Consider the following 12894-nt stretch of genomic DNA (forward strand, 5'->3'; position numbering starts at 1 on the left):
ATTTAAGTAAATATATTATATTTCGTGTAAATAAGTGTTTTTTTATATTTAAAAAATATATAATTTCATCATAAACTATAAAATAGAATAACATATATATTATGAAATATTAGAACATAATGAAAACATGGGGAGCAAATATATAATGTGCGTTTATTTAAGTGTTCAATAAATCTCTTACAATTTATTGGAAACAATAAAATGCAAAAGGAAAATTATCTATTTTCTATCTAAGTGAGTTGCAACCTAAGCGGGTGTCTATACGGGTATGGACGGGCTAGGCGGGTGCCTCAGCAAGTCTAGACGTCATTTCTTAATTTTCAAACGTCTAGGCATTAATCGGGACGGTGGTCAGCCGCCTAAAGCCTAGGCGGGGCCTAGGCGGTGCAAGACGGGAATTTTTAGAACAATGGTTCTAAGTATCAAATATTTATAATTAAAAAACTGCTAATATTATAATTTATATTTTGTTGGTACTCTTTTATTTTTTTTCTTCTTATAGTTTGTTGGTATTCTTATTTTATTTGTAAGTATATGTCTAAAGTTTGCTTTGTATAGATGACGAGTTCAATATTTATGTATGAATACCTTCTTTTTTAATAAACGATAGTATTTACAATAAAGGAGTGAGGGGAGTGAGGCTAAGCCTCACACTCGGCTAGTCATAATAATGTGGTTCAAATTCATTTTTGGCGATAATTGAACCTAAGACCATTAACTTATAAGTAAAAAAAAAATATCACTAAACCGTAGTACTAAGTAGCAATATAACTTTACGTTTAAATCCTTACTTTCCCATTCACTTGTAAGTGAAAAGTCCTAAATTTGATTTTTGCCAGAAGCGAATTTGAACCACATTATTGCTAGTCCATTGTGGAGCTAAGCCTATCCCCATATCCCTTAGTGTTGATAAATATCGTTTGTTAAAAAATAAAAAATAATTCCTCACTTTCCAATGTCCGGCATTTAAGAAAAAATATATATATATATATATATATATATGTGTGTGTGTGTGTGTGTGTGTGTGTGTATGTATATAAAGTGACATACTGTCTGAATACATAGGTGGCCAATTTTTATGGAACTGGATTGTCTGCCCTCTCCATCCCATACCCTTCCCATCCCCTCCTATTTATGTGGTAACAGTTAAGCCACGTCAACATTTTATATTGATTTTTTTATAGAAATAATAAGACAAAAAGCAATGAGAATATAAAATATTGACGTGACTTAACCATGACCACAAAAATAAGAGGAGATGAGAAGGGTATAGGATGAGGATCGCAGACAATCCAGGTCTAATTTTTATAGTTGGTATTTTAATAAGGTTGGAAGGTGTGCAGAAGTCTTGGAATACAAGTGGAAGGGTACCTGAGATTGATTTTTAGGCTGTTTTTAAATTATTAGTTAGTTGGCATATTTTATATTATAATGTTGATTTTGATCTGAAATCTTCTTAGAATGTGCAAATCACACTCTTAGTTGGTAGGAGGCATACTGCATACATGACAACTAGATCTTTGCGCACAAATAATAATAATAATAATAATAAAACAACTTAAAATTGAAGTTGACGATTAAATTATATAGAAATAAAAAGAAAAACTTAAAATTGAAGTTATTTTGTTAAGGGTATCTGGTCCAAAAATCAAGGGCAGGCCACCTGATCGAAGCCTTTTTGTTAAAGGCCCATGGACTCCAAAAAAGATGATGAACCCAACTACTTGAAAAGCCTAAACTATGAGCCCTTAAACCCTAAACCTATGGCCCTCAAGTTCGGATTAGGAGGAAGCTTTGTTTCAACAAATTGTGATTTTTTTTTTTTGAACAAGATATTATCTATTTTAAGAGGGTAGAACAGTGGATTAAGCCTCATAATGAGTTAGCAATAATATGATTCAAATTCGCAAGTAATCAAAACTAGTTTTGGTAGGTCGGCCTTCCATAGGTTTGTGAAACACCATCTCGCTTTTTGATTAATAAGATGAAGGGAACTTTTTAGTTTAGGGATTAGTTTGGTATTACTGTAATTTTCTATATAGAACGTTTTTTTCTTGACAAACGTTAGCGTTTAGTGAGTTATATTGTTAGTTGTTATGTAGGAGGGAGAGAGATTGGTGGAGATTAATCATGTACCATAATGCATATGCATGATTTATTTGCTCACATGGACCGAGGATAACCCGACGTGGATGACGCAACTATTAATATAACAACTGATATCAATATCATATCAACAACGTCATATTAACGTTTTGATACTAAGTATTTACGTCATATGTATCAATCAAATATCAATGTAATATTTACTTGATATCAACGTCCTTACCATGTCGTTGATATTCAGCCAAATCATGCACATTCAAAATAACTTCTTGTTAAGTTTCATAACATCTCCGACATTCTTCACGAGTACAATGATGCGTTTTTCATCTGCTCATATCTCGTTCCCCTTAGGCCATTTCCAACCGAAAGGTCCAGAGGGTCAGAGGGCTAGGCCAAAGGGCTCGTGGGCCCCATGAAATCTGAAAGGGCCAACCGATTGGGCCAAAGGAGCCAGTCAGCCAGCCTCAGGCTGGGCCAGGAATTTAAGACTTGTTGTCGAATATAACCAACATCATTGTTATTAATCCTGTCAGTTATATCCGACATGAATTCTTAAACAAATCTTTGAATCCAACGTTGACGCCAGTTACCATTGGATTCTTTTTTCTTTTTTTTTTTGGGCCAATTTTTTTTTTTTTTTTTTAATTCTTAAAAATTCTAATTTTTTTTTCTATAAATATCTAAACCATTTATTCACCATTCCTCACAAAATTTTCACCATTCATACACCATTTCAATTCTCATATTTTCTTACCTCTTTCAAAAATATTTCCTTCAATTATTTCAATAATTTTCAAATGGCCTTGTCTGCAATAAAGGCAGGGCTTGGACCCGAAAAGAAGATGAAACTCTTTGCAAGGCTTATAGATGGGTGTCGGAAGATAGTGTGAAGGGGAGTTCTCAAACAAGTGAAGGTGTTTGGCTTCGTGTGTCCAAAAAATACTTAGAGTTCTACGAAGGCGCCACTCCACTGAATGTTCGAAACCACGAGAGTTGTTCTTCAAGATGGAAAAAACATGTTCACCCAAGTTTGAACAAATGGCATCAAGCATTGTTAGCAGCTGCAAGTAGACATGAAAATGGCGCTAACTACTACGACAAAGTAAGTGTTTTCACAATTTATTTTAAATATTTAATTATATTACATTTAATTTCATGAATTACTTTCCCTTAATTTTTGTAAATACATTTAATTTCATAATTTAATTTCCTTTAATTTTTGTAATTATATTTTCTAGGTACGCCAAGCGGAGGAATTGTATATGGAGGGCAGCTCGAAACCCTTTCAGTTTCACAGTTGTTGGGAAATTTGTAAAGGGTGGGTGTTATTTAAAGATCCACCTCAACATAGAGTAGGTCCTACACTGGTGTTCAGAACTGCATCCTCAGCTGCAAATATTGTGATATCCCATCCCCAAAATTATTTTTTTATTTTATTCTTGACGTATTTCGAAGATTTGCTTGGAACTAGTTCGTTAATTATCCAAATTTGAGAAAAACAAAGTGAGGGGTACTTTAGTCATTTCAAAATTTCTCGACCTTTTTGGTCAGCTCTTGAATTGGTTAGGTAGAGTTCGATTCCATGAGCGCGTAGGCATAAACAGATCTTATTTCCGAGTCAGAACGGAGAAGTTAAAGTCGTTTGCAGTTGGTGGCATTTTGGTAATTTTACCAAAATGCTATAAATGGGAGTGAAACCTCCAGAAAAGGGAGAGGTTTCTGAAAATGGAAGGGGATAGCTGCTACTAACCCGTTTTAGGGGAGATTTGGACCCATTAACCCACAAACTTGACATGCTTTTATCTTCTTCATCTGAGCTTCGTTTTGGGTGATCTTGGTGTCCATGGAAAGCTCTTGACAAACCCTACATCTCTATGGTGTTAGATTTTCCAATTTCTTTTCCATCTTTGTAGTTGGAAGCCACAAAGCCCACGACTTTCCGGCGGTTTTATCATTTTTCCGGTGATTCTGGCAATCCTTTCCTTCGAGTAAGGTATGAAACTTCATCTACTCTTCATAATCTTCAAGTTGGTATGCTTAGTTTGTGCTTTCATATTCATTTTAGAGTTGGGTGTTTAGAACCCTAGAAATCCGATTTTTCTTCGGTGAATTTGGACTGTTTCCGGTTAGAAATTACCGTCAACCTAGTTGTGAAAAGTGTTTCCCTTGTTGAGCTCTAGCTACCACGTAAATTTGAGCTCATCTAGTTAATGTCGAAAATTTCGGGGTTTCTAAACCATCCATCTTGACTACCACTGCGTGTGGCGGTGCGTGGGATCGTTCATGAGTGTTGTCTAGGTTCCAAATACCTTTTAGTGACCCTGTGAACCTATGTCTAGCTCGGTTTCCCAAAATTCAAATGTTTGGTGTGGTGATCAATTTGGACCGCCACTTGTTTGTGTGATTGACGACAATCCGACCGTTGGATCATAATGAAATTTTAATATGTTATTCTAGAAACATAATGTGGACTTTGGGAAGTTATGGATCATAAATCCGATGTGCGGATCTTCAAGATCGAATTACGTAGAGTGGTGGATCCTATCGTTGACCGAGAGTTGAATTGTTGTCAACATGTCTCGTTACGTTCTAAATAATAAAATTAGTACTATGGGAGACTTAAGTGAAGTCTAGTGGCCTACATTGGTTAGAGAGTGACTTGAACATATGTGATATGGTTATTACCTTGATTTCTTATATTGGTATCATCTGTGAATATGACTTGATTTTATAATATGATTTCTATTGAAATGTGATTATATTTATATATGGATATATATATATATATATATGTATGTATATATTTAGCCATAGACCTATGTTTATTAAACGGCTTGTGTACTGATGATGATCGTGATGTGTGTTTTGACATGCATATTTGAAAGGTGGTTGATTTGCATAGATGGTATGATATGATGGAATGTGAGTGACTTTAATACATGTGAATATGAATTGGTTTTATAATTATGTTTCCTATAAATTGTTAATTTTTATATTTAGCCATCGAGGTAGTTTTATGAAGTGGGATTTGACATGCATATTGGAAATAGGGTTTGTTTTGTATGATTGGCTTGATTTGATGAAAGGTGAGGGCTAGTGATGGACCGTTAACCTATTGTCATGGGGTTTGTTGCTTCGAAACGTGTTTCATCCCTCGTTTCATTATTTCATTTCTTATTTCATTTCTTGTTTCGTTGAGCCTTTATAACTTGAGTAACTTGATTCATGTGTTGTTTCATTGATTGGTTGTTATGCATTGTACTCCGCGATTCCATTGAGTGATGGTCCAGAATCATATCCTAGTTTGAATTTCGTTGAGTGATGGTCCGGAATCGTATTCACCTGGATTCCGTTGAGTGATGGTCCGAAATCCTTCCTACTCCACTCTGTGATTCCGTTGAATGATGGTCCGGAATCGTATCCACTAGGATTCCATTAAGTGATGGTCCGGAATCTCTCTTACTCCGCGATTCCGTTGAGTGATGGTCTGAGATCATATCCACCTTGGGTTCATTGAGTTTGGATTGAGATAGCTTCAAAGATATAGGCTTCAGTCGAACTGTATTGCTCTAACCCTACTTTTCATTGTGTGTATGATAATATGGTTGTGAGATGTTGTGATTGTTCCAGGCAAACCGTTGGATGTCTGGGTGACTCCCTCGGAGTTTTCAAAAGTTTGGTATTAATTTCATATGAATGATTTATATTCAAGGTTTATAAATTGTGATTGATGGCTGGTTTTATTATTGTATCACATGCTTATATTATTGTCACTCACCCGAGCCTCACAGCTTATCTGAATGCCTGATTTGCCAGTGCACCAATCCCATAATGTAGGCATTGACTTTACATATGACAGGTTTGGGTAGATTACGAGAAACCGCTTGATATTTTGGTTCCGTTGAGTGGTCCAGAACCTGATGTTGTTGGATTCCGTTGAGTGGTCCGTAATCCTTGCTCTTGTTCATTCTGTAAGGTGATCTTAGAATCCTAAATTCGAGTGGATGGGAATTACCCACAATAGATATTGTGAAAATAAATTAGAATTACCATGTTTATTACTCATAATCCAAGTGGGGAATTATATAGAGTTTCTTGGTTAATTCGTGAAATGTTTTGTTATCGCATTGCTTGATGAACGTGATTAAATGCTAAGATTGTACATCTTGATTCATGAATTGATTAATTGACAGGATTGTGGAGTGACGTTGGATATGAGTATTGTTATTATGATTATTTTAGTTGATTAATATTTCTGGAGAATAATGTTGTGCTTTGTTAATTTTTTAATATGTTACACGCTATGAAATGTGATTTTATGTGGGAACGTGATGATTTATGTGATGGATGAAGTGGAAATGTTATCCGTCTTGTGGGATTATTATGTTGGATATCATTGTTATTGTTATGACTGGCTTGTTGATAAATACAGCGAGAGAATATGATTGTGCTTCGTCATTTGTTCTTTGAAAGATTGCATGATATTCATTGTGATATTTTGTTGTGACATAACGACTTATGTGATGAATATTCGAATGTACTGAAGTAATGAACTACGAATGACTTGCTTCCTATTTAGGATACGTAGACAATCTAACAAGGATGTTAGATGCAGCTATAAAGTCTACGAAGAATAATTGTGCAGTCGGCTCTTAAGTTATGTTTTACTTTTTTCCGGAGGCAGTGTATGTTAGAGACGAGTATTTGGTGACGTCACGTGTCGATCCTGGACGTATGTTGGGATCGGGGCGTAACAGATATGGATGAAGATGGATCTCCTACCATTCAACAAACAAGGGTAGAAAATCCATCTTCGAGTGAAGGAAAAGGGCAAGGCAAATGATGATTACGCCGCTCAACAGGAAGTGGTGACCTCATTACGATTAATGGCAGAGCAAACTGCCCTTGATGCTAAAGAAGGGAACCGTAGGCATGAAGAACAGGCCAAACAAATATAAGAAGAGATGGATGATAAGAACATGGAAAGGAATACTTCGAATTACACTCCTATGAGTAAGGCCTATTTTGATAGAAAAAAAAGAGAAGAAATTATGACCCGACCGCATTTGTTTACCTCTGACTATACTTCTACAATGAGGGATGATGAAGATGATGTTGATTATGGATATTAAATTTAAGTTGTTGTAGTTTTTAAATTTAAGTTAATGTTGGTTTTAAATTTAATTTGTAGTTTTTAAATTTAATTTGTCGTTTTTAAATTTAAGTTGTAGTTTTTAAATTTAAGTTGTTTTTTTAATATTTAAGTTGTTGTAGTTTTTAAATTTAAATAATAAATTAAGTTTGGCCCTAAGACCTTTTGGCCCTCGGTTGGAGACAGATTTTTATGACAAGGCTGAAACGAGCCTTATAACTCTTTGGCCCTCGGTTGGAGATGGAAGCAAATATGATCCTATACTATTCATTAAAATATTAATTTCTTGGAGAGCCGTTAAAACTACTAATTTGACCAACCTTCGGTCAGATATGACCTTATAATCCAACGGCCAGGAACTCTCGTACCCCACCACAAAACTTCTCTCTCTAATAAAACCGAAACAAATAAAAACAAAAAACAGAAAATCAACGGCCGACTGGTGCTGCTGGGTCTGCTGACGTAACAGGGACTCTGCTTCCGCTTCCCTCCTCTTTTCTCTCACATCTCCTTAGATCTCACTCTCTCTCTCTCTCTCTCTCTCTCTCTCTCTCTCCTGATCTGGTAATTCTCTCTTTCCTCGAATCAAATTTCTCCTTTTTATTTTTTATTATTTTCTCTAATTTTTCTGGTCTGAAATTTGGTTTCAATTTCTCTGTAATTTATTCACCAATCATCGGTTTCCTCTCTAGGGTTTTATCGTCACTGGTAATTTTTCTGTGGCTTTGGGATTCTTGCCATGGCTGCTCCACCTGCCAGAGCTCGAGCTGATTACGATTACCTCATAAAACTCCTCCTGATCGGCGACAGCGGTACGATTTTACATCTGTAGGAAATTTCTGATCCCCTGGACCGAAATCTGCTATTGCGTTGTCGTTTGATCGTATATTGTTTGGGAATTTTAGGTTCTAATGTGAGGGTTGATTTAGGGCTAATGACGTGCATACTTAGGATATATGTGATTTCGATTTTTGTTTGGTAGATCGTATTTTTGTTGCTGTTAATTCCAGGTACATGATTGATGTGCGTAATTTATTGGAGGTGAAAGTTTTAGGTTGCGGTTTGGTTAGCCTCTTCGTTCGAGTAGGCGGTTGGAATTGTTAGATTTGTGATTGATGTAGTTAGTTGAAGTTCTAGTTTAGCTTCCTTTGAGCAGCATTTCATGTGGTATGTGTATTTCAGGTATATTTTGTATGCATTTTCAAAATAAATAGTTTCATTGTTTTCGGGGACTATAAGAGTTTGGAGCATATGTTCGGGTTATTGTGTTAAACGAATGGCGCTATTGAAGTACTGTGCTAAGCATAATTTATTTATTTGATAATGAGATTTTCACCAGTGGATTATTCTCAGCAAGTGTTGCTAGCTTGAACTTCACCATTGGGGAGTCTGCATTAGTTGAGCCTAAACCTGTTAGCTGTTTGATGTGGTGCCTTAAGCATGTGTATGTTGGTTCATTGATTTTCCCAAGGTGTCGTTCCGTTGAAGTCCTTGGACTTTTCCACATTTAAGGGCATGTTTGTTGCATTCGGTTGGGTAGTTCTATTTACCATCATCTGGAAACCAATGATTTGATTGTTCAAATGACTTTCAAGGGTTACTAGGATCAGATGATGTATGTTCCGAGTAGGTGGTCTGAGTTGTTAGATTTGTGATTGATTTAGTTCATTGAAGTTCTAAGTAAGCTTCCTTTGAGTCAGAATTTCATGTGGTATCTGTATTTTGAGGTATAGTCCTTATGCATTGCAAAGTAATCCCGTTGTGGTTTGGGGACTATTGGAGTTTGAAGCACATGTTCGGGTCAATCTATATAGTGAATTCTACTTTCTTAGGAGTCCACTTAGCATAATTTCTTTGATAATGTGTTCCCGGTGGTAAGGAAATTGTCATTAGTGCATTATTTTTGGCAACTGTTGCAAGATTGAACTTTTCTAACGGGTGACTCCTTTTAGGGGCCCACACCTTGGGGAGTTTCCAATAGGCCAAGATATGCATATTTGAGACACCTCTTCAATCTAAAAACATAAAGTAATGGTTGAGCCTAAACGCACTAGCTGTGTGAAGCAGTTTCGTAAACATGTATTTGCTAGTTCATTGATATTTCTGAAGTTGTCGTTCAATCTAACACCTTGAACTTTTTCCAAATGTAAGGGAATGTTTGTTGCATTGGGTTGGTTAGTTCTATTTAATACCGTCAGGCTACCAATGATTTTATTGTTTTCAAATGCCTTTCAAGGGTTACTAGGATCAGATGACGTATCTTTATTGATTAAGGATGTCAAGCATGTTCACAATTATGGTTTATGTTTCCTTGTATGTACCACAACCATTAGTTTGAGTTTAATTCCCTTTTGTTTTCTTTGTTGTGTGACTTTACAGGTGTGGGTAAGAGTTGCCTTCTTCTGCGTTTCTCTGATGGGTCCTTTACAACTAGTTTCATTACAACCATTGGGTAGGAATTTTTTGTGCTTGAATGTGTTAAGGTTTTGTTATCTCTTTTTTCTGCAATGGTTTCTGAATCTTGCTAGGTTGTAATTCTTTGACAGTATTGATTTCAAGATAAGGACCATAGAGCTTGATGGGAAAAGAATTAAATTGCAAATTTGGGATACTGCTGGTCAAGAACGGTTTCGAACAATTACAACTGGTTAGTTCTGTGGCTTCGCATTGTTTTTCCTTTGAACTTGAATGTGTAACCATGTCCAAGTCCAACTTTCTCCTAAATATAATTTTGATTGTGTGCTGCTTACAGCTGTGTTTGCAAGCTTGTTTATCAATTATGCATCTTCATGAAGGAGCATGTATTAACCGAAATTGGATCTTAAATGTTTTTAAGTTAGAAGAACCGAATATCTTCAAGCTCAGTAGGGCTTGTATTCGGTTGTGAAATTCAATTTGGAGCTGTAAATTTGATCAAGTTGAGCATTAAAGAGTAGGTTGGAAGCTGTTACTACTAGTGTCTCCTGTAAAAAAACTGGCATGGTGTTGCTGTAGTGTTGTATGTTTGTATTGATACTATGTTTGGTTTGACTCCACTAGTCCACTGGGATCAGTTTTGTTAGGTGTTCACCAATCTGTCAGCAAGACCACTAGCAAGAAACTTAATACTCTGGATAAGCGGGTTGTTGGTCAAAATTTAAGATATTTCCATATTTTCTATATTGCTGGCTTGTGGCAATCTGAATGTGGAGGGTCTTGTACAATTCCAGGGCTTCTCTGTTGCCTTCTTGCTACAATTGTGAGACATGCATGGAAGAATTATGTAAACCTGATGATTAGGGCCAGTTCAGTATGTTGGTTGCATGCCTTATTTTTATCTCATTTTTCAACTTTTGTGGGTCAGGCCGGTGGGCACAGTGAATGGTCAGAGCGGGAACTGGGTTCAGCACATTTAGTTTATGCAGTAGCTCTTACTTTGTCTTATGAGTCATAATATTTGGTCGCCTTTTTGAGTGTGGCTCCAAAATACATCTAAAGCTGTTAATTGTGCTGAGATCTCATATTATCTTTTAGATTGATAGTTTTTGGACTCTTGCCTTCATTTCCTAAGAATTTTGATAACCTTGTTAAGTATTCTGTCTCTGCAGCTTACTACCGTGGAGCCATGGGTATTTTGCTCGTGTATGATGTCACTGACGAGTCATCGTTTAACAGTAACTTCTTCATCACTTACATCACCCTATGCTTATATTCATCATTTGTCCGTTCCCTAGATTTGTAGATCTTTATTGATCTATGTATTGTTAACTTGATGACAGTATATTTCTCTTTTCCAAAAAATATGAAAAAAGACAGTATGTTTTTCCTGATATGACGGTTGTACACTTGGACTGTTGGAATTATATGTGATTTTTTTAGGGTCTATTTTTTTTTTTTTACATTTTTTGGTTATTACATGTACATGGTAATCAAGCTATATTTCTACCTGTATTCAGACATTAGGAATTGGATTCGTAACATAGAACAGCATGCTTCTGACAATGTCAACAAGATCCTTGTGGGTAACAAGGCTGACATGGATGAAAGCAAAAGGGTTTGTTCCAGTCCCTTCTTTGTATGTTTCTTGAGTGTGATTCAGGGTTCTTCAATCTTGTATTGACAAAAGTGACCTCTTTCAGGCTGTCCCCACGTCGAAGGGTCAAGCCCTTGCTGACGAATATGGCATCAAATTCTTTGAGACCGTGAGTTTCCGATGGTGTCTTCTTACTTACAATGTAGTTCGGTTTTTTCCCATTTTGCTGAAAAGATATTGTGAATTACAGAGTGCAAAGACAAATTTGAATGTGGAAGAGGTCTTCTTTTCAATAGCTAGGGATATCAAGCAAAGACTCGCCGATACTGACTCGAGGGCTGAGGTATAATGTCCATGTCACTGATATTACTACATTCCTCCTGATACATACGTAGCTTGCTTTCGTTTCTATAACGTTGGTACTTATCTGATCTTTTTAATTTAGTACTTGAAATATATGGTATCCATTTTTAATCTCTAGAAACGCTTTCTTTTTAATAATTAAATGGAAAAGAGTGCCTTTTCAGGCTTAAAGAAACTCTTTCTGTTCAATAATTAAATGAAAGTGTGTAGTGGGCGCATATATCAGTTGGAAGTCAGTCACCCTTTATAGTGCCGAATTGTTTTTTTCATTATCAAGCCTTTGCTACCAACTAGAGCTGGTTGGCGATCGTTTGATTAAACCCAATCTTTCATCTCGTGCTCTGATGATATACTGAGGTTACTTTTGTTGGATTTTGGCAGCCTCAGACAATCAAGATTAACCAACCGGACCAGGGAGCTGGGGCTGCTCAAGCTGCCCAACACTCAGCGTGTTGCGGTTCTTAAGAAAACTGTGTCGAACATGATGTGATGGGTAAATGTTTAAGGCAAACGCAACGACTTCGCTGGGGAGAAAAACTGATTTGTCACAACTATGTTACTTGTGCTTGCATCGCTTTCTGTTATCATTATTTTATAAGTACTTGTGATTTGGGTGTGAATGGTAGATCCTCATATTTTGGGAAGTCAATTATATATTAGTTGATTTTTCATTTAGGCTTATCTTCTTGAGCATTCTCTTTCTCCTTTCCCGCGCATTCCTTCATTTTCCTGGAGAAAATGTGTGAAATTCCCTACCCTTTGTTTTAAACTTTTTTGTGTGAAGTTATTAGACTATGCGGACAACTATCATACGTTTACGATCCGTTTGGGTTTGCTACTCGTGGTGGTAACCATTGATTGCTGTGGAAGTGAAGGCGATGCTAATCAATGGTTTATAGTCACGTACGAGCATGGACAACCAACAACTAAAGCGAGCATATCTCATCATACTTACGGTAGTTTGTTTTTGTTCTGGACGCAAGTAGTTTAGGTGCTCCGAAACACGGCCGTATTTTGTTCGCCTCGCGGGTGGTGTTAAGACTCTTGTTGGTGCATTTGGCATGAATCACACATGTGTACTCTCCTGACGCTGTTTGGCACAAGTCCTGTCTGCGAAACTGGGATCGAATCAACTTTGCTTGGATTTTTGAGGACGTTGGGGTATACCTCCTGATGTTGCGGCTGCCCATAGAGCTACACCAAAAAGCTGCATTATTTATTTTTTAAGAAATTTGACCATGAGATGAAATTGCTGATACTC

At 36.5% G+C, this 12894-nt stretch overlaps 1 protein-coding gene across 1 annotated transcript; it reads left to right on the plus strand.

Annotated features, from left to right (window-relative positions):
• Positions 1-7663: 7663 nt before the first annotated feature.
• LOC137745117 (ras-related protein RABE1a) lies at positions 7664-12308 on the plus strand. Its single transcript, XM_068485000.2, has 9 exons — positions 7664-7822; positions 7951-8070; positions 9638-9710; positions 9805-9905; positions 10846-10911; positions 11194-11291; positions 11377-11439; positions 11521-11613; positions 12015-12308. Exons 2-9 carry the CDS (start codon positions 7998-8000, stop codon positions 12096-12098), a joined length of 651 nt encoding a protein of 216 aa, XP_068341101.1. The 5' UTR covers positions 7664-7822; positions 7951-7997; the 3' UTR covers positions 12099-12308.
• Positions 12309-12894: the final 586 nt, after the last annotated feature.

Source organism: Pyrus communis, chromosome 12, assembly GCF_041283825.1.
Source record: "Pyrus communis isolate YQ-2024b chromosome 12, ASM4128382v1, whole genome shotgun sequence".
In the NCBI taxonomy this organism is placed as follows: domain Eukaryota; kingdom Viridiplantae; phylum Streptophyta; class Magnoliopsida; order Rosales; family Rosaceae; genus Pyrus; species Pyrus communis.